The 22,402-nt window shown below is 39.6% G+C and overlaps 1 protein-coding gene across 1 annotated transcript; it reads left to right on the top strand.

Annotated features, from left to right (window-relative positions):
* The first annotated feature begins 15,572 nt into the window (after positions 1–15,572).
* LOC129089782 (complexin-1-like) lies at positions 15,573–21,929 on the top strand. The gene is made up of 3 exons (XM_054597148.1): positions 15,573–15,585; positions 15,673–15,848; positions 21,735–21,929. Exons 1-3 carry the CDS (start codon positions 15,573–15,575, stop codon positions 21,927–21,929), a joined length of 384 nt encoding a protein of 127 aa, XP_054453123.1.
* The last annotated feature ends 473 nt before the right edge of the window (positions 21,930–22,402 follow it).

Here is a 22,402-nt window from a genome sequence, read left to right as displayed (position 1 = left end):
TTCATGGAGCACAGAGGATCATAATACAGCCATACATGCTTTTGATTAAAATAACAAAGTAATAACACGAAGAGGCTTTGTCATTAACAGCATGCTGCAAATCCACGAGCCTGATATTGAGAGTGGACACCATTTATGAAAGGATAGGAAATGTTTTATAATATACCATCACATCATTTCTATGGAGTGTTTTCTGGAGCAGAAGAGACAGTGAGTGATTGTTCATTAGGTTCTTATTCACAGTGTTTTATGACCAACTGTCATTGTGCTTCCAGATGGGATGATGGCGAATAACTCAGAAGTGGAACTTCACATCCGAATTTGTAGCTGGCTCTGAGACAAGACTTTAAAAAAATCTTTATTCATCTCCGCTGCCAGTCAGCGCTGTGTGTTCGGGCTGGTTCGGCTTTGAAGTGCAGCTTTTTTAAACTTTCTCTTGTGTTCACCAAGTCTCGCTGAATGTATAAAATATGAGGAACACCTGGTCTCTTTTTTAAAATACAGGAGATATAACAAGTGAATTCAAGGGATCAAAGGTATGGACCCATTTTTGATTTTCCAATTTACATTTCCCTCTGTCTACTTCTGCTAACAAGACAGAAGGACTTAAGGGGACACTACAGGAGAATAGGATTAAAAAAATAAAACTTCCCAAGTTGGTTACATTAAGAAAATAGTTTTTTGTGTTATAAGTTGTCTGGAAATGTATGTTTGATATGCAAATGAGGTAGTATCTTATTAAACATGTGCTAATTTGCATACATTTCCAGAACAGAAATCTGAATATTGGATAAAGTTAATTGGATAAATGTTCCTTATTAACAATATTCTAACGTGCAATTCATTTTTTCTTGCCACCACCATTTTAGTGCCTCTGCAGAATTTGTTAAGCATCACTTGGAATAATTACGAATTCTTTCTAAGACAAACTCCAACCTCAGAGCCCAGGATTATGCTGTAATTAAAAAAGGTTTAAAGGTTTATTTTGGGTATATCATTTTCTAGCTTGTGCAGAAAGAGAGGTGGGTGCTTGTTAGTTATTTTAAGTATCAAAAGTACATAAATCAAGCACCCATTAGGCAGAATAATGGCCCCTGTGGAGCTAATTTTACCCACATACTGCTTCAAGAAGTGGCTAGTGTGTTCAAATCTTCATCTTCTATCATATTATCTTCCTCTATCTACTTTCATTTTTGAAGATACATTTCTGAAGTACAATATTTTCTCCTATAATGTGATTTTTAGGTAATATATTACAGATACTATACTATAATAAAAGTAGAAGTAGCTCAAAACAACTTGGTTAAATGTAAGTGGTTTTAGGCAACTTTATTTCAAAGGAAAATAGTGTACTTTTACTTTTATATATCTGACAGCTGCATTAACTAGTTTTGTCTTCATTGATGGACCAAACATTGGTGGCGTCACTTGACATGTAACGTGTTGAAGTGCAGGTGCGCAAAGCCTTTTGACAGTATAACTGCAAATAAACACAATTTAATGGATGTGGCAGATGTCTTCCACACTTGAATATGCACATTTATATATGTTAACCTAATCTGAGCCATGCGGAGCTCCACAGTCCTGCTCTCAATGTTCACGCTGTCTCTGCTCCTACATGACCACTCATGCCGTGAGAAGGATTGGCATGAATTTCATTTTCATATGTCACAAGTTTTCAAAGAAACCTCCAAAGCCGCATTAATCTGAGACGCGGGTGGCGGCGCGGAGGTCTTCGCAATCTCATGTTTGAATAATGGTGTTAGTTATCATTGAGATCAGACCCCCCCCACGTGATCGATGAGTGTGATGAGTGTAGTGCAGAGGCGGATGAGGCGGCGCTGATTATGCGTAGCAGGGAGCCCGTAGATCCGTCCAGCTAATTCACAGACCGAGACTTTCCAAAGCCATCGAGGGGATTGAATCATAGTTCCTGATATTAAGAGTACGGAGGCAGGAGGTGAAATTGGAGCTAAAAGCACAACTGGTGGGGTTGAGAGGGAAGCAGAGCGTTGGGTCTCAAGGATCAATGTGCATGCATAATGCTGAGTCTACACACCCGAGGAGGATCTCAGCCAGCTTAGCTCCATGGGGGTTTTCATGGTAAAGCCTTTTTTTTCAGAAGGTGACAGCAGATTCACAGGAGCTCCAAGCTTTGAAAAGATGACTTTCCTCAAAGGTCGTACTGCCAATCTTGGATTCAATTTATACTCGCTGTTTACCTTGGCTAATACATTTCAAATTGGATTTCATATTTTCTATCTCATATCAGTTTTTTTATTGGATGTTTTTTTTCTAAATCCATGCAACCGAATTAGCTTTTTCACAATGTCTGAATTCCTCGTCAATAAAATAAACAACTATGTTGACCCACTTTAATAACTTATAATAAATAATCCTGTAAAGCTCTGTTGCTTATGATTTTCTTTTTTTTCTTTACGGAAACGCAGGAGGCTTAAATTCTCGACCTCTCACTGATTCATTTTTGACTCCCTATATTTAAACGGACGTCAAGATGATCTTTTATATCAGTTTTAGCCTTTAATTGCGATCCCAATCAAACAGATGGGGGATGTCATCACGGCAATGATCGGGATCATTGATTCTTAGATGAGACACCAGCAATTTTTGTATGATGAGGGCCATTTTTTTTGAAGCTGCTAATGTGTTAATGTAAAAGAGTATTTTAGCTGCGTGGATGATGATGGGGGTTTCATTTATAGAGCTGAAGATGGAGCCGGGCTAGCGTCTGTAAATGCAAATCTTGGATTGATGGATTCCCTTAAACATAGCTCTCATTTGACAGATAAAATAAATCCCCTTATATCCATCCAGGCATGTGAAAGAGTTTTTATTTTCAGGCCTCTCATATGAGAATAACATCCAGTTCTATGTGGAACAAAATATAAATTTTGCTTACGTACATATAGTTTTAATCCTTCCGCCTATGTGTATGTATATATGCATATAAATACATGACAAGTATTAATATTCAATGCTGCTGTTGCTATCCACAAGAGCATGTACATACTGTAGGTCTCTTTAGGATACGTTCAGTTTTAGACGTGTTTGAAGCTTATTTTATGTTGGTTTTCTTACAGAGCAGCTACAGGGAGAGATGAAGGAATCTGTTAATTAGTCAACCCGTTAATTGGCACTTGTATGTTTTGATTGCAAGGTGTTAGAAGTCACATCTCAGGTATGTAGACGGTATATATTAATAGGACAAATGAAAATAAGTGTGAAGACTTGAGGGTAAAGGTGTGATGAAGTTAATCACCATGGATAAGAAAACAAAGGATTATAAAAGTAGTCCTATAAGCAAGAAGGATCTTTTGAACGGCTCTGCACTGAAACTGACTCACTTTTTATTCATTCACACTCATTTTCTCATTCTAGAGAAACTTGTGAAAAGACAAAAAGACGTTTTATTTAAACGTCCTAAAAAAAGCCTAAAAATCAGAGGCAAAAAAACTGATTCAACATTTAAGCATAAATTCCGTGACAAGCTTTCTATGTAAGTAGTGTCCAATTAGTTGACAAATCCAATTATTTATTTTGTTTGTGTCACTTATGCACTGAGGCAATAATCAGAAGCAATTATTCAGCTTCACAAAGAATTTAGCAAATCTTTGTCACATCTGACTCGGATATAATTGCTTTCAGGTATCCTACCTGGCAGAACAAAGCAAACAGCAGCAGCACAACAACAAGCTTTGAATGATTTACGGGAGAATGAACTAACCAGATCTCAGGTATTTGACTGGCTCATGTGGTTATAAAAAAGTCTTACATAACTTTAGTTTTACCAGTATTTAAAACTGTGTTCTCTGATACCTAATATAGTTTTTACAGGTTCATTATTCAATCATAAAACATTGACAGGAATAGTTTTAATCAATGAAAAGAGTACTTGATTAAGACTTTAAGCTCTTTGGCTCGAGATTACCTGATTTATTTTCCTCTGTCAAGTAAAAGCATCTCCTCAAAGCTAATTGGCTTGCTGGTTAGCTTTAGCATCTTAACTGTAATATCCTAAAAATTACGTTCCAATACAACTACACTGCATTCTCAATTACGTTTTGGAGGGAAAACACGTTTTCTCCCAGATTACCGTCACAATTTAAAAACGTGGTAAATATTGTGAAACAGAACAAGACAAAACAAAAATGCATCAAAACTGGAAAGGTTAGGTGTTAGTTTGCAACCTCATCCCAACGCAGACTTTGATTGAAAACATATTTGTTATACGTAAAAAAAAAAAAAAATGCAATATGGGATAAATGTGTTTGAAACTCGAAAAACGTACTCGACAATGTAGTTTTTTTGCATGGTTATGAGTCGAGGCTGAATAGAAAACTGAATTGAACCTGTAACGTTTCAGGTGGCATTGAGAGACAACAATCAAAAAGTTGGAAGGAACTGTTGTGTTTAACATTGTTAAAATTATGAGAGATTTGAATTCTAATAGCAAATGCTTTAATAGATACCAATGTATGTAAACATGTTGGTACTAAACCACAGGAGCATGGTATTAGATATTTCAGGGGCTTGTCTTCAGGTTGGTTGTGGACAGCTGCTGTGGTTTATACATGGAGCAGATGAAACAGATGCTATTTTTGGGTACACCTCACTTCCAATTATTGACTAGAATTGCAGAGTTAATGATCAAACACAAAAAGTACTAAAGGAGCAGCAAGGCGTAACATTAAGGTTGAGAACTGGAAATGAAGAATCAATATTTACACACAAAACTGTAAAGATAGCTAAATGTTTCTCGGTGTAATTTGGCGTATTTTTAGAACCAAAAGAAAAGGTTGTATTAGATCCAGAATAGACACATGAAAGACACCATCTATGCTCAGTTTCTTTGGGCAGTTTTTTTTTTTCCTGATGTCATGTGAATCAGGTCATACACCATCAGAGATCACTAGCTCATCGAACTGTCAAGACAGATGCACAAAGTTTAAAGGAAATGGGAAATGACAGTTGAAAGGAAGTTGTTGCCATCATCTTGGAAGTATTCAATCCACCTAGACAAACTAAAATGTATTTAAACCAGGAAAACAACTGTTCCATCAGAATGGGATCATTCCAGATGGACCCACCTCCATATCCAGAACCCGTGTTGTTATACTTGTGTAATTTCACATATCTTAAGGCAGAAAATCATCAACATTTATTGCGCTTCCTTATTAAAAAATGACATTTTTATGCCACTGTATAATATTGTTAATAACTAAAGAAGCCTACTGAGCGTATATTGAATACATGGTATAATTTCAATGCCACACAACCTCAAAACAAGGTAAACAATACAACCATAATATTTCAGTATAACAATAAATAACTTGACTTAATGAGTTTGCTAAAATGCTAATCTTGTTAGCACACTAACATTAGCACCATGTGACAAAAAAATGCAAACTGCAAAATAATTTCATCTAGCGTTAATGTTTTTATACTTACAACGTAAGCATATCTATCTCAGGTTAGCAAACTAATAAGGTTAGGTATGTGTCGTACGCAGTTTCAGACGTCACTTCGTTCTCCAAGCTCGGTACCAGAAGGGTCCGACTGAGGAGGTGGGGCCCCAACCTGGAGCTCTGCAGCTAGATGCTACTGGATGATTGAGGTTTTTTATTTATATAACAACCAACAGCTAAATCTCTGTATATTCAAGGGAAAACGTTTGGGTTTAATATGTACTAATGACGAAGACTTTGCCCAACTCTCCATTATGTAAAGACAATCAATTTCCTTCAATGTGAGCTCACACAGGGATCAGAAAACCAGACATAGCTATAATAAAAAAAAGAGGAAAGGAAGCCGTTGTAAGATTGTGCCTTCAAAGTACCGTCTGATACCTTATTGATCCCTGTAGAAGTAAAAACAATATATATCTCCTATCCTTTGGTGGACATAGTGGGTTCAGGGTCAGCAATCACAGGTCTGCATTTTATAGATCGGAGCTCCTGAAGCAGTCGGATGTTCATGACCGAGGCTGAACCCTTGAGTCGATAATGTAACCTCGGACAGTCAGACCGATTCATGTGTTGTGTGAGCTTGGTTCAATCCATACATGCTGGAAGGCATGAATGAAAACTCTCTTTTATTGATTATCTGCCAAATTTCACTCACAGATATCACACCCAGAGACTGGATGTTTTATATGTTTACATTGCAAATGATAAGTTCATTGTAGTTTTTGTGTCAGTTTCTTCATTTACTACCTTAAATGGATACATATCATATACATATAAATATACATTATGCACTACCATTATATTACAAAGTTGTTTTGCAAACAAACAGAAGAGAACCACTTTATTTGACCTTTGGATTGTTTCATTGCATCCTTAAATCATTATATATTGATAAAAGTGAAGAGGAAACTACAAAACTCTTTCACATAATTGTGATCCTGTAAACTTTACATGACTTTCCTATTATCCAAACTTACCTATTATGGCAAAAATCATTCTATTTAATCAGTTACAGGAACAGTGAAATTGGAACAGCACTGCCTAATGCCAAAGAAATGTTGTTATTTCCCTAACACTGAAAGATATCAATAAAAAAGTGGTTGTTTGAGAAGTATATAAAAAATATATATATTTACAGTACACTTTTCAATCTGGGATTTAAATATTGTTCACGGTAAACTTCCCTTTCTGTTTCCTGCGTTTTACCTCCCCCATGACTCATGTGGCGGGTCGAGTCCTCGTTGTCGCCTTTGGAGGGTTAGCGTGCCTCAGCGTCGCCTCCATGACTCATTGCTGCAACGACTCCAGAGTAATTGCTTATGAAGTTCTGCGAATGCTCTCCAGGATCTCTGGCACGCGTCCAAACGTGCCACCCCGAGCTGTCACGGGTTGTTAGAGAGCAGCAGCAGCAGCGCTTATCAGGAGAGCCAGAAGAAGACCTACATTCAATGCGAAGATACAAATCATATAATGAGCCAATGAGCTGCATGATGAAAGTGACTTCTATAGTGATATCATCCTGGGAATCAAACAAAGAGGACAGAATTCCACTTTATGTATTGTAGTTTTTTTTAAGAAAGCTTTCATGGATATGATGTATGATGATCATTTTTACAGCTTACTGGGATCTTTCTTGATCAGAAATAGTTCTTGGAAACATTAGTCATCCTGTCTCAAGTGCTCTGATCATATTATTTTTTTCAATTTTTCCAATCCAATGTACATTTTTGATTTAATTGCTCATTTTCATTATTGATAGTGTCATTAGGTTAAACCTAGAAAGCCACAAGTTAGTGTGTTGTGGTGACCTGCATTCTGTGTGTGTGTGTGTGTGTGTGTGTGTGTGTGTGTGTGTGTGTGTGTGTGTGTGTGTGTGTGTGTGTGTGTGTGTGTGTGTGTGTGCGTGGATGGATGGATCGCCTCGTCCTCGGTGCCAACCTCAGAGGTGATAAATGTGTCGCTCATCACCAAGGCCAGACTCTGTGAGGCTGTCTTCCAATGATAATGGTTGCGAACGGGTGATAAAGCACAGCAATGATGTATCCCCCAAGCCTCCATTTCCCATGCACCCCAGAGCTTTTACTGGGGTGTGTGTGTGTGTGTGTGTGTGTGTGTGTGTGTGTGTGTGTGTGTGTGTGTGTGTGTGTGTGTGTGTGTGTGTGTGTGTGTGTGTGTGTGTGTGTGTGGGACGGACACATCCTTAGTTTTCATTTTGCTTCCAGCACATGAAAAATCATCCTGCGTTTCTATACGCTTTGCCAAATACTTCAACTACTGACATGCTTTCCAGTTGCTCTGCTGCTAAGGGTCCTCACTCCGTTTTGCACTTACATGTTCACTGGACTATTGGTGCCTTTAATTCAATTTAGTTAACTTTGGTCTATTTACCTATTCAATCCATTGTTGTTTAAAACTACACACCCTCTTAGGCCACAAATTAGTGAACAAAACAGAACAAAAGTTCCCAAAACTGCAAAGATGTGACCTACGCTGTAACCTTTTCAATGCATTCATTTGCTCCCTGGTCTTGCCAGGAAGAAGGTCTCTGACCGAAAGCTCACTTTATCAATACGAGATTAAAGTGTGCAGATGTTCGATTATATCCCCAGCCCGTCAGCTTAATCTGATAACCGAGCAGAGAGAAATACCGCCTCACAAAGTATGTTGAAGGTCTTTCTACCATGCAGGAGAAGATGGACAAGCAGACATTTTCTATCTGACGCACATTGTCCCTCTTTAACAGATGTTAAAACAGATGTGTAACTACGGTTTTCTCACAGGTAGATATGGAACTACATCCAACCATTGAGCTTTCTTTTCAGCCAACAAGGTTGTTGATTATTTTTCAGAAGAAAATAATGTAATATGAAAAATAAATTAATGACAAAATGAAGCATTGAGAGGTTTTGGCTTTGCTAACAGTAAAATATTGCTAGATAGAATCCATGCTACCTTTCTAGTGTTGTGTTGTTATTATTCATTCAAGCCACATGGATAACTTAGGTCACTACACTACACGCCATGCAGATTTCTGCCCAGGGACATTTTCAAAAGACAGACTCTTAACAACATGAACGTAGAGGGAATGAAAAAATAGAGACGCCACTTAAGAGGAGATGGCACCAAAACAATCTTACCCTGGTCAGCCTGTCACTCTTGGCGATACAGAAGCAATTTTCTGAGCAGGGCTTTTACTTCTTCTCTTACCATAAGTGTTGTTGGAGCTCTCCAAGAACAACTCTGTTCCAGAAGCCAAACCGGTCTCACTGATTGAGTCAATAGTTGTTAAGGACCAGCAGAGACAGCTCAGTGTGAAAGTGACTCAGTGCTGCTTCAACAGAAGATTTTTGTTTTGTTCATCTTTTCGAGGTCTGACATAGATAATAACTTTGTGTAGGAGTTGAAACACAGCAGCAGATCTTTTAAAGCATCACAGTGCGACCATGACTTCTACATGGCCTTTAAGAAGTTGGTAAAAATGTGGATGTGAAAGTGTTTTATGTCACTTTATAAACACCCACACCGATTCAACCTCAGCGCCAGTCACAATCATTACAAAGAAGAGGGATGTTAAACAAAAATTACTTTAAAGTTTTTATGGGTTTGTTGTGTATTTGATATTTGCTCACCTTTTAGCTCTGTTTTGGTCTCCACCACCAAAATAGCTGGCTTTTAAGCTGCTAGTTGTTCGATTTTCTTCACCAGCTCGTCATTAACGGCTGGTTTGGTTCAGGTAAAGTGTGTAGTCGGTTTATCAGAGCTCGTTTGCTGAAGAAAAAAACGTAACTAAAATCTAAACGTGATGTTTTTCGGTGCTCCTGTTCTATTTAAATTAGGTCATATGCATACATTTGGCATGTTATGGACTCCTTTCTATGCAAATGAGCGTTATTTGCAAAAGAAAGTCCAATTCACAAACATTAGCGCTAATAGCGACACACAGATACAGTGAAGGTAATAGCGTCTTCAGAGAGTAGGTAGTAACTGAAGCATGGCATTTTGGGATGTGGTGACAGAACCCAATGACTGAATTGTCATGAAAAATACATGAATAAAGTCAGTTTTTTTTTTTTAAATACATGAGAAAACAACCACATTTAAATAATTAGAAAAGTTGCGCTGCCGTGTCTCCTGTGTGAATGAGCACAGCGTCTCTCTTAATGGGGGATCGCTGCAGGTATTTAAAAAACATTAATAGTGTGTTATGTCACCCACTTGCAGAGGCGTATATGCATGAACGAAGGGAGGAAAGTTAAAGGAGTCAGACCCGAGCCCCGTCTATATCTGCACTCAGCTGCAAAACTTTTTGGGCGTATTTGAGCTGTAATAGCATCATATCTGTTGTGAGTGATGTAGCTTTCAACAGTCACAATCCATTCTTTGTTCCCTGAGAGACAAAAGAGCACAGCTAATATTTTCAGGTTGCTCCGTACTCCGTCACGTTGTTTTCTTCTTTACGGTGAGGCTCCCTTGGTGGTCTTTCCACTGGACTTTTTTTTATTTTTTATTTGGACCACCTTCCTCCTAGCCCGGGGCAGGAGGCTGATGATGATGATGGTCTGGACGGCTTGGTGTGGGGCCGTGGGGACCCGCCGGTCGGCAGCCGTGGGACCGCTGAGGACCGATGACAGATGGGGGAGCGGGAACACACAGTCCTTGAGCTGGTCCCGCTGTTTCCTCTCTCTTGCTTTATCTCTTTTTTTTCTCTCCCTCTGGACCAAAACCACTCTGCGTTTCATTTCATCTGTCTTTCTCAAAATCAGTTCTTCTTTTGCTCTCCCTCCAGTCTCATCTTTCTTCATCTGTCAGTTTCCTTGTATCTTCCCTCTCTTCCTCTTAACTTTAAACAGATTATCATTCTATCATCTTTTACTCCCATTACATTGTTCATTGGTCATTATTCCTCTTCTCTCTTTCCTCTAGTTCTCTTTTCTATTCTGTAAATCCTTCATATTTCATCTGTCCTTGTTACAGATTTCGTACTTTTAATCCGTCGTTCTTGTCTTTTAAATAATGCGAGCTCGTTCTCTCTATCGATCTCCCTAATTTGCTGTCTTATACTGTGAATAATCGTACTCGCCCTCATTCTAGTTAACCTTATTACTCTGTCCTTGTTTTTCCTCTGTCTTCAATTTCAACCTTCTCTCTCCATTTTTCCTCATCTCTCCGTCCTTCGTCGTGTCCCTTTGGGCTCCACACGGGACTCTTCTCATTTGGTCTCATCCGTCCGTCAGTACAAAACACGCGACTCATGCACACACACACACACACACACACACACACACACACACACACACACACACACACACACACACACACACACACACACACACACACACACACACACACACACACACAGAGGAAACGCTCTCGCAGCCCAAGTGCACCTGAGGGGCACGCACTCTGTTACACTCTGAGATCTGACAGCCCACAGCGGCTGTGCACGCCCACTGTGACACACACACATCACACTTGCACAGATGCATAGTGGGAATTAAGAACTGTACATTTTGTTCTAATTATTTCACACACAGAGGAGCCTCATCCACACACACACACACACACACACACACACACACACACACACACACACACACACACACACACACACACACACACACACACACACACACACACACACACACACACAGCCCCTCAGAATCTAAAGCCAGCCTTTTATGTAACTGCCCAGTCTAATCTACCGCATGACCCGACCATCTATAACTTCCAAACTTCTCCCTGATCTCTTTTCAATCCCCGCTGACTCTAACTAAGCATAGAAAGCCTTCTCCTAACTTTAAAATTAGCCCTTGGGCCTCAGCTGACCTAAAAAGTCCCTTTTTAGAACTGTAATGAGTTAGCATGGTGACCTAGCTCATCACGCTAATGCAGTGTTGTCACTCAACATGTTGGGTTTGTACTGTGAAGTTATGGAATGACTTAAATCATGTTTTTAGCGACCCTTTAGCAGCGCGCTTTTGGGGGGAGATTGCCATGAATTGTTTTTACGGACATTCATGATCCACAGAGGATGAAGCCTGCTGTTCATACTGACTTTCATCTTTATTTAAAGTGACATACATAAACAACTATTGTATGAATTACCATACACTTTGGTACACATATGCCTGTTAAAAAGCTTGGTTTTCTCTACAATGAGCATGCAACATTTGTAGAGCTGGAATATTTTAGTGGAGTTGATTTGAATTGTTGCCAGAATGTGAGATTTGATTGAGATTGGATTTTTTGCAACTCATTCCAGCCCTAATTGATACCAAAGTAAACTCATAACACAACCTGAGCTCAAAGGTGCACATGCTCGCTGTTTAAAGCATCTCCATTCCCAGGTCACATGATCACACCTGGCCACTGATAGGGGAGATTGTAACCTGGTCTTTTTCAGCATAATTGGCCTACTGGTCGATTATTGACCTTCTTCCAGTTTATGCTGTGACCGTTTTTTTTCTGGTGTTCAGTCTCTTGCTTAGGGTCCTTTCCATTTATTTCTCCCTTCAGCCATTTCACAAGAGGTCATTCAGCACAGCAGTCGTCCTACAGGGGCCCTAATTGTTGGCATACCAGCACAGATATTAAAGCGTTGAATGGTTTCTGGTCAGGTTCTTGAGCTTTGCAGACTTGTCAAAAATGCCCAAAGGTCTCTTTGGTCTTAAACATCACTGATCATCGTGTACGTGACCCTGCTGGGTTCAGATTAATCGGATTTTAGTAACATTTTAAGTAATCAACAAGTTGTCTTATACAACGATCATTGTAGTGTCGGTTGAGTTATTAACGGTGCTTTTTAATTAAGTACTTTAGACCATGTCTCAGTGCTTTTTCTCCAGCTTTTCCTCTGGAGCCTCCTCGTTCCCAGACTCCACAGCTGGCAGCGTTTTGATGACACCAAGGCTTTCGGGAACGACGACTGTCTCACGCTTTCTACACAGCAACTTTGTCACAACCAGATGAGCTAATTAGCCTTGAGCATCGAGATTAGTCCTGTAGAGGCCTGGGAGAGGCTCTGTATGTGACATACAAGACATTAAGTGGCGTCAGAGGTAAAAACCAGCAGCAGTGGAACCAGAATACGAGGTGTATCTGTCTGATATTACAGCTGATTCATACTGAGAAATGTCTCTCTTTTTAAAAGAGTATAATTGTAACAAAGCAAGATGGAGTTTAAAATGCAATATTGTATCCGTATTATTTTCAGTAGGCAAGTTTTAATTTCAAAAGTTTCGCTGTTCAGCTTGGCCAGAGAACAATGAATTACCCCTGAGGTGATGAGTGATATTCACCATCAGTGGCTACTCGTCTTCTAAAGATTGCTCGGCATGCAAGATTTGGGAAAATCTCCTCAAGCTACCAGCAACAAGTCAAAAATAAAGTTTACTGGCCAAATCAGCAGTTCAGTTTCGCCTGGAGGCAAAGCACAGAGAGACAGAAAGATTATTTTAGACGTTCTCATGCAGTGTTACTGCAAGAAAGTAACTCTACAAGCTTCTGCTTTATGAATATGCACAAACACGTCATAAATAATGAAACCCCAATGCCTCCTGGTCTCTGAAAGTGTACTCCGTGCTTGTCCTCAAAGAAGGGAGATCATGATTCAATTGCAGAAAAATGAAGAAAGCATCTTTTTTTCCACTTTGAGTGGACTGATATGATATGAAGCCACCATTTGTGATTGTAGTCAACATGAATATATCTTAAGGGGACAACATGGTTTATATTTAGACTATCTTTTACTTATTCACAGTAGTTAAAGTAATTTAAATCAATTATTCTTAAATAATAACAATAAAAAAGTCGACTTTTGCAACTGAAAATCGGGGCGTTGACTGCATTCCGTTTGGACTGGATAAAATGCTTACTCCAGACTGATGGCCCATTTATGTATCATGTTTCTGTATATTTTACACATGTTACACTGACACGAAAAAGCTTTCAGATAATGAACGTAATCCATTCTGAATATGTCTTCTGCACACTAAAGAGTGAATGAAAAAACTGCAAACATCAACATTTCGTTAATTAATTAGCAGCCACCCTGCTCCGTATGACTAAGGACTGGGTCTTGTCTCAATCCGTCAAAACAGCAAGTTCGGACTGCAGCCAAGAACCTCAAGGTCACCGCTGTCTCATCAATTTCACGGCTGAAGCAGATGGCTGTGTCTTCGAGTTTTTCCTCTGGAGAGCCCGCGAGGCGGCTCGAAGTGCAGACAGTCGAGGAGCTAATAGTGTAAGGAAGAGTGCTGGACTGAGAGCAAGGCGTATTTTTTAAACATGCCGGGTGTGGTCCAGCAGATCCAGTTCTCATTAAAATCAATTTTCTCTCCTGCGAGGGGGGAAGTGAGCAGAGAGTTGTGGGTTCAGGGTTGGTCGGGCCACTGTTAGAGCTCTGGCTGGTTTCCAGTCACTGAGCTGGAAATAAGAGCCGAGGCCTCTGGGGTGAGAGCACACAGCCGGAGCGCTGAGTAAAGGTAGTGTTGGAAAGCACTGCGGGAGAAGCTCAATGCACAGGATGACACTCAAGATTAGTCTGAGCAACTTCCTCATATGTTATACTTTAAAGGATAAAGTCAGCTTTTGTTTGTTCAGGGTGTTACTAAAGCAGTTTAACGGACAAAGTTCTTGCTGCTCAGAGTGTAATGACAATACGCCATGAGACACTTTAAGATGGAGCAATGCAGTTCAGGTCTATTGCACAGCAAGCACACAGTAGTGGGTGTTTGTGTCTCTGGTTTAAGTTTCTCATCATCATAAAACAATTTCGACAATTACATTAAATAAAAACACAATACAGTAAGTAAGATAAGAACCTGAGGAAACATGCATCGGGTTCCCCTGTGTGTAACAGGAGCTGATCAAACAGAATCTATCTCTCTCTCTGTCTAATGTTTCTCCTGACACACCCCCAGCCTGGTCTCCTAAAAATGACTTCAACTATGAAACAAACGATGATGTTTTTACTAAACATAACCAAGTCATTTTGTTGCATTTTTTGTTTGGTTTCAATTTAAAACGTCAAGAGCATATTTAAAACTACAACGGTAACTCATGAGAAAAATAGGTTCCCCTCGAATCGTAAAAGAGAATGTAGTTTTGTTCAATGGGAGACACACCAGCCACATCTGTTTATGGTCGATACAGTATAGTTAATGCCATCCTCAAACACGTCACACCCATGGGCGCGACATATTCTTGACGAACCCACGAGAGTGCCTCCATGCACATCCAACAATGAGGCATGTGATTTGATGTCTGTACGAAACACCAGATGCTCCTCCCGGAAAGAGGAAATCAAGTTATAGTACACTGTCAGCGCCTGAGACAGCTTTGCTAGTGCCTGCGGGTGTTTTTTAATTAACTAGTCTTCATCAAGAAGAGGACTTTTTTTAAAATATTTCTAGACTCTTTTACCATCCTCGTAAAAGAACACAACATTTACATTTTAAATATGAACTGATGCTCCAATTCAGTGAGAGAAAGTCAGAACAATGGGAGGGGATTTCAAAGTCATACGCATTAGAAGTGATTTAGTAAGGAACACAAAAGTCAAAGCTACAACACCAGACCCGAGCTGTGATAAACACATGATGAAACATTTATTTTTGCTTGATCTATTTTTCAGCGTATCTAACCAGTACAGACAGGAGATGGGATCAGAGTGAACCCCGTGCCCGTTCGTTATGGTCCTTTCAACAGCACTTGAAGCCTTTTGTTCGCAGGTCTTGACCCCTAGTCAAAGTGGACGATTTGCAGGAGGATGTAAATTCCTGTTGGAGATAGGAAAAAAGGTCAGCGTGAGCAGCACAAAGGCAATCAAGAGAATTGCTAATAATTTATCGCAGCGTCTTATCTCGGGCTCATCCGTGGCTCTCACCTCTTGTTCCATCTATTGCCACACCTGACACAAAGACACTTTTGTCTTTGGTTCAGTCGGGGGGGGGGCAGATTGTGCTGCTCTTTCACTGGCCTGACAGACGATTGAAATACAAAGCAATGTCTATTGAATTATCCAAATCTTAGATGTGCCACTGTGCCCACAAAATGCTTAGCAACAGCAGATTGCAGAGATCTATTATGTGCAATTACTGTGAATTGCCGGTGTCACTGGTTTTTGCTTGTCATATCTCACTTTTCTCTCTCTCTCTCTCTCTTTTTCTGTCTCTACCAAAAACAGGGGCCACTAAAGACATGGGCAAGATGCTCGGTGGGGAGGAGGAGAAGGATCCCGATGCGGCGAAGAAAGAGGAAGAAAGGCAAGAGGCGCTGAGGCAACAGGAGGAGGAGAGGAAGGCCAAATATGCAAAAATGGAGGCAGAGAGAGAAAACCTCCGACAGGGCATCAGAGATAAGGTAAATAAAAAATACCTCAATGCGGCTGACTGAGGTTATAAGTTAACAGAGGTAACGTCCTTGATTACTTGTGGAATCCGAAACTGCCAATCCCAATAGCGTCTCCACTTCAAAAAAAAGTGATTGAATGAATGCATTTGAGGAGAGATTTTTTAGAGAGTGCATTATTACAATCATGCTCCGTTCCTCTCTATAGGGAAATTAGATTTTGCTTTCAAACTTTGTGGAACATTAATTTGTACCAGCTACTCTAAAAGTTTGAAGCTTATACTGAAATATTAATGTTGCCTCAATTACTTTTCTTACAAACTTTGTGCAGATATGTTTCTTATTAGACATTGTAGGAAAGCATACATTTTTAACTACGATATCAAACTAAAGCATGATTGAAGAATCAGTTCACCCAAATTACAGGAAAATTATTTTGTTCTGTTTTTAGCTCTGAGATTTCTGCCAGCGCCCCAATACAATGGCATTTAACTCATTTTAAAGACTCGACAGCAAAATGTCTCTTCAGAGACAATGGTCACGTTTATCATGGATAATCTAAAGCAGTGAGGAGCATCATGTATGTTCTATCCAAAACTAATTAGAAACCCAGCTGTTGGATAAAATGTTGATTGTACATTTTTGCAAACCATTGGATAAGTTCAATGATAATGTTTCTGAACCAAAAATAGGTTTCATAAATAGGTTTCATATCAGTCTCGTATCACGTTTGTAGGAGCAAACAATGGTACTTGCTTAGAAAAGATAAATTTGTGTTAAAATAACAAAGTAACAATGCACAAGGTAACAGCATAACTAAATGACTGGCTTTAGTGGACTTTCTTACAAAACACAAGTCGATATTTGGTTTCACACAGCTGTCTCCTGGGTGAGTTAGTGGACTTACTTATTAATATAACATGTAATTAATGGTTGCTAGATATAACACGTCACTTGCTCTGCTGTCACAGTGAAGATCTTTTTCTAGAAGAGTCTGCAGGGCTGATGAGAGACAGGTGAAACTAACCGAGGCAATGCAGACAATCAACAAAGGGGAAACTCACCCAAGGCAAAGGAAGTAAAACCAGACAGGACGCAAGGGAGGGAATAAACTTAAAAAGATAAAAGCAGGAAACACTAAACCTGAACGAATAACATGAAACAAGAAAAAAAAAAAGAACAGACAGACCATAAACACAAAGAAGAGTTGTCTCTCATCAGCCCTGCAGTCACCAGCCCGTCTGCTCACCTGTTCCCACTTCCCCATTAGCCAGTTTTCAGTTTGTCTTAATTTCTGATTGGAGTTCTGTTCCAGGTTGCCCGTGTCCCTGCCTGCTGTTTTTGTTGGTTTAAAGCCAAATGTCTTTTCACTTTGTCACATGCTCTGAACCAGAAACAAAAAAGTTCACATTCAACGTATTCCTGGTTTGCAGCAACTAACAATACCAAAAAAAAAAATCCTGGTGACTTGGCTGCTAATTCGCCAAAGTACCGTAAAGTAGTTGCAATATGAATTTAATGTGAAGGAGATCGGGTTGTTTCTACTGTATGCATTATTCAGAAAAAAAGTTGGATCAAACTTTACCGCCTTGTCATTAAGTATGCAGCTCAGTTAACTGATAGAATTCAATTAAAAACTTTAGGAAACAAAAGGATTTCTTGCCTTACTGACCCGTTTTTTGTCTCGCCAAGATGATCTCGTCCTGTCTCTTTGATAAATTCATGCTTACTAATGAATTCATCTGCAATAAAATGTTAATCGACCGTATCAAAGCGTCTTCAGCTGGCGGTCAAATGTTCCTCTTGACACCCTAATAATTCATTGAATATTTGACTTGAACACTCTTTGAGGGCTGTCAAGCTGAGTATAAAACTTTTCCATGTGTAGCTCTTGTAAAGCTATCTTTGGAATGCAGAGCCGATCCTCAAACTGATGCCCGGTGGTTCTTTAGTTTGGTTTCGGAGCCACTGTGAAGGAAAAGAGAGAGGAGGGAGACGGGGAGATATGACAGCATATCTTTGGAAAGTGTTTGATTGTAGCGAGTGGAGAGGGGCTGACTAAGCGTGACTGTCTTCCCTTCAACTAACAAAGCCTTTGTTACTGCGGAACAAGTCTGAGAGTGAGAGAGAGACTGACTAATACAGATTGCGAGAGAATAAAAACAGGGCGGCATAGAAGGAAAGCGGAGAACAAACAAGGGGGCAGAGGGAGATACAGAGGAGATATCCATCAACCAATCACAACAACAACAAATGTTTCTGTCAAAGTCAGTAAGAAACATCTTCTCAGGTGTTGAAATAACGCGTATAATTCCTTATGCAAAGGTATCAAGTTTGAAACAAAGTTATTCTAAAGGTGGATAAATGACAATCGTCTCCATGTTGGAATATCAAATAATAAAGTCAATAATTTACAGACAGGAACAACGCATGTTAAACTACTGCAGACTGACAAATTGAGAGGTTTGTAATATCTAAAGGTGTCATATGAATATGTATTACAAAATAAGATACATTTTGTGTGAATTGTATTTACTGGTTTGTTTTTAAATTGGTTATTGTAACCATAAAAAAAAGTCCTAGTTTTAGATATAAACTCTGCCCTATCTTTTCCCTGTTGAACGAATGTTGCCACAAATTGACTAAGGTGTTATGGCAGGACCTGGTTTGGCATTTATTGCTGATTTATGTTCCTTAAGGAAAAAGATTTCCACTATAAGACCAAGGACCAGAAGGCAGCATCTTATTTGCTGACAGGAGATGAAGAACTTAGACGAAAAGGATTACAAATCATCTCACTGTCTGCAGGAGGAATCCTTGAAATTTAACACTGAGTAAAACACGTTTTCATGAGGGGTACAAATGATTCCTACTGTGAAGAGAACACTTGCATCATAATTTTCGTGCCATTTGATGTATGTCAATGTTACTTTGTAGGTAAGCGCCCAAATCACAAGATCCCAAGCTCATACATAGAGTCGAGCTTCGCTTTATGCCTACTATTGGTTTCATTTTGGAGCAAATGTCAAGATCGACCCTCTGGTCCACCTTACGACTTGTTTTACTTGTGGTGCAAGAGAGATAATTGAGATCAGCACGTGCAGATCAGCGACGTTGAGAAATGCTTTTGCAACTCTACTAGCTAACTGCCACTAGCGTTAAATTGCAGTCCACTTCCGTGTTTTGGTAGAGACGATCTTCACACCTTATGCGACATCTACCGAAGTAAAACCTGAACCGTACCACCTTTTCAAATGGACCCAGGCACGTATCAGCGAATCATTCTTGGGTACGGTACACAGTGTCAACACCAATCAAACAGACTGGACTTTGGGTTCATGTGTAACCTGATCGAGGCCCGGTTTCCTGATGTGAAAGCTTCCTAAGCCCAGAATCTTGTCAGTCGTCAAACTCCCAACCAGTTGCTATTATTCATCAGTGTGGCTGGGCCTTGAAAGTCTTCCCCTTACAAACATTCATCTACTTATTGTGTTTTCTTTTACAAATGATTTTCAAGACTTTAGCCTCATCACTCAAACATTAAAGAATGACTCATATTTTCCTCCGAGGCATTTCTTCTTAACAGAAAGATGCTTTTGTCTTGACAGAAGATATTTTTGAGATGCAAGCTTAAGTGAATGTCAAACAAATTGGAATAAAGGCAAACAAAAGGTTGAAAAGTGTTTGCATCCTTTTTGGCTTCATTGCTTTCTTCAATAAGCCTTAGTGCTCCACTCTAAAAACACACAGATGGTCCTACAGTTTCCAGTGCACATCCTCACAGCGGAAATGGACACCAGTTGCCCTCCTTTAAGATATTTATTGCTGCAGAATCACATTAACGTGTGCTTGGTGGAGCAGCAAAGAGGTCATGGAGCAGTCGAGCCCATTTTCCAGATCTCTGCCTCAAGATCAACCATCACTCTGCCTGTTGACCTTCCTGTGCTCTGCAACCTTTTTCCTCGCAGTCCAACTGTATTGATTTTAACTCAAACTAGGACCTCACTTGCACAAAGTATACTGGAGGTAACAGTGAACACAGATCAAGAACCATCATATCAAACAAAAGCTAACAAAATATGTGTTACTACTTCGCAAATTAACTTGAAGTTAAAACTAATATCAGCCATTAGCCATCTGATTCATAAAAGTGTTTAGGGATCATTAATGGATCATTAGTGGTAAATTGTCATAGCCTGTCCTGACTTGTTTGTCTCAAATTTTTCCTACTCGTCATATTTTGCAACTTGGGCAAAAGCATCTCTAATGAAACGGCAGACCTTTGTGAAGTATCTTAACGTAGAAGGTTCCCACGTGGTCACAATGGGGAAATGCCCCGCTTGGGTTCATGTGACTCAGTAACGTATCGTCACGTAACATAACTTTGTCAGTACAAACAATTCAACTTTGTATTGGAAGATGGCAATGCTATGTGACACCATCAAATGACAACAGGAAAAGGAAATATCTTATGGAGAAATGTATTTTTTTAGTTAATTACATATATATGTTGCAGATGGTTATATGCCTTAAAAAAAATGAATAACAAGAAAAATGCCTTCAAAGAGAGTTTCAAGTAGCAATGGAACACTTTTAATATCAGCAATAAATGAAGAACCATTTGCATTCCCAATTTGTTTCACATTTATACCTTTACTGAGAATTACAGAAAGAAAGAAAGAAAGAGAGAAAGAAAGATGTAGCTGAAGATTTCCCAGTTGTTGTTCTTTCTATGTATTAAATTGCACTCTTGATTTAATTGAAGTCTGTTTGGGATCTGGGATTTGTAGGCCAATCGTTAGCATTGACCATTACACTGGCTGTGTGCCTCTGCCTGTAATTGGGATATAAAATATCCAGGAAGGTCAAATTAGACCAAGCAACAATTATGCACGAAAAACAAATTTATCTTCAGCTGAGATCTTGTATCTAACTGCAGGAACTGATCGTAAATGCTGTTTATGCAGGACCCAAAATGCTACAGCGCACTGTGCTTAAACCTAATGAGGAAGCAGCCTGCAGCTAATTCATGCAAATGAGGAAATATGAATTACTTTGCAAGAGTACCAATCATTTTCAACCAATTTACCCCAAAATGCTTGAAACAATCATGTCACGCCTCACACGTCTCTATTTTTAGAGTAAAAATTGCCACATTTGGGAGTCATTCAAAGTATTCAGATAAAGATTCTCCAGCACTTAGCTTCCTGCTCTTTGTTGAAGTCTTGTGAGAAGTTGTTCTGTGTGCACCCTTATGCAGAAGGAGGCAATTAGCCTAGCTTAGCATAAAGACTAAAAGTAGGGGAAACAGCTAGTGTGGTTTTCTCTCCAAATAATCATGTTTTTAGGGGAAATAATGTGCTGTGAGTATTTCTTTCTAGGTACAGTGACTTCCGCAAGTTTTCGTCTGCTTTCAGTCAAAAGCTAGCTACATAGTGGAAAGAAATGAGTATGAAGAGAGAGAAGTCCTTTAGGGCCTGTGGGTAGGGGGGGTGGATAGGTCACACAAACACAAGACTTTTACTCGTTTGTGTCCCTTGTAAAACCAAAAGGTGACTTATTTTTGCTAACAACGTTCTATCACATGACATAAGGTCTGTAGCTTAAGTTACGAACAACACAAACCTGTTTTAACTCAAACCATGAGCTTTTTTCTGGCCCTAACCAAGTTGGTTTGTTGCCTTAACCTAAATGGGACCATTACACAACGTAACCAAATTCCTACATCGCTTACCACATCTCAGAAAGTTGAGAAATACATTTTTTCAGAACTGATTGTCAAACGAATGTCAATTACAAGATGTCTAGCTTTCGACCAATCACCCCAAGAGACATTAATCTAATTGGAATGGGGCCTAACATCATTTCCTGTTTCTTCTTCTCATTTCTCCTGTGTAGTATGGCATCAAGAAGAAGGAGGAGAAGGAAGCCGAGGCAGCGGCCGCTATGGAGCAGGCCTCCGAGGGCAGCCTCACCCGTCCCAAGAAGGCGGTGCCCACCGGCTGCGGCGACGAGGAGGAAGAGGAGAGCATCGTTGATACGGTGATGAAGTTCATCCCGACCCCGCTGATGGATATGTTCAATAAAAAGTAACAGTGTTTTGGGTGAAATGTGATTAACTTCCTACAAACGTTCATATATCAAGACCACTGCCGTAACCACCCTTTCCCCCGCCCAAACCTGCAGTCACACTTTTCTCCGCCCTCCAACCTCTTCAACCCGACTTCTAAGTGTCCTGGAATGGAGCAACGTGGCATGACTTTGCCCCTTGAATTAGAATAGCTGGTCTCTGATGGTGAGACATACTTTTAAATCTCTCATACAGAGAAGTTTTCTTGATAACTCAGAGTATGTATTACCTACACAGATCTTTATTTCAAGGGGAATCTTATGCCATGTTTTCAAAATGAAAGGCACTTAGAATAAAATCAGATATCACCCATCAGCCACCCTTTTTGTTTGTAAATAGCCTCGGGTTATAAAAAAAAGAGAACTATATATAAGGGTAATATGACATATAACAAGATGACTAAGAGTATAAGCCATATTTTTAACTTTCAAGAAAT

This window comes from Anoplopoma fimbria, chromosome 4 (assembly GCF_027596085.1).
Source record: "Anoplopoma fimbria isolate UVic2021 breed Golden Eagle Sablefish chromosome 4, Afim_UVic_2022, whole genome shotgun sequence".
In the NCBI taxonomy this organism is placed as follows: Eukaryota; Metazoa; Chordata; class Actinopteri; order Perciformes; family Anoplopomatidae; genus Anoplopoma; species Anoplopoma fimbria.
The sequence above is the reverse complement of the archived record's forward strand: the minus strand, read 5'-3'. Positions and strand labels throughout refer to the sequence as shown.

Bases quoted from the DNA above. Each gene is read 5' to 3' on its own strand.
- LOC129089782 (XM_054597148.1), top strand. The intron at 15,849-21,734 runs GTAAATAAAAAA...TCTCCTGTGTAG, and splicing joins GACAGGGCATCAGAGATAAG to TATGGCATCAAGAAGAAGGA.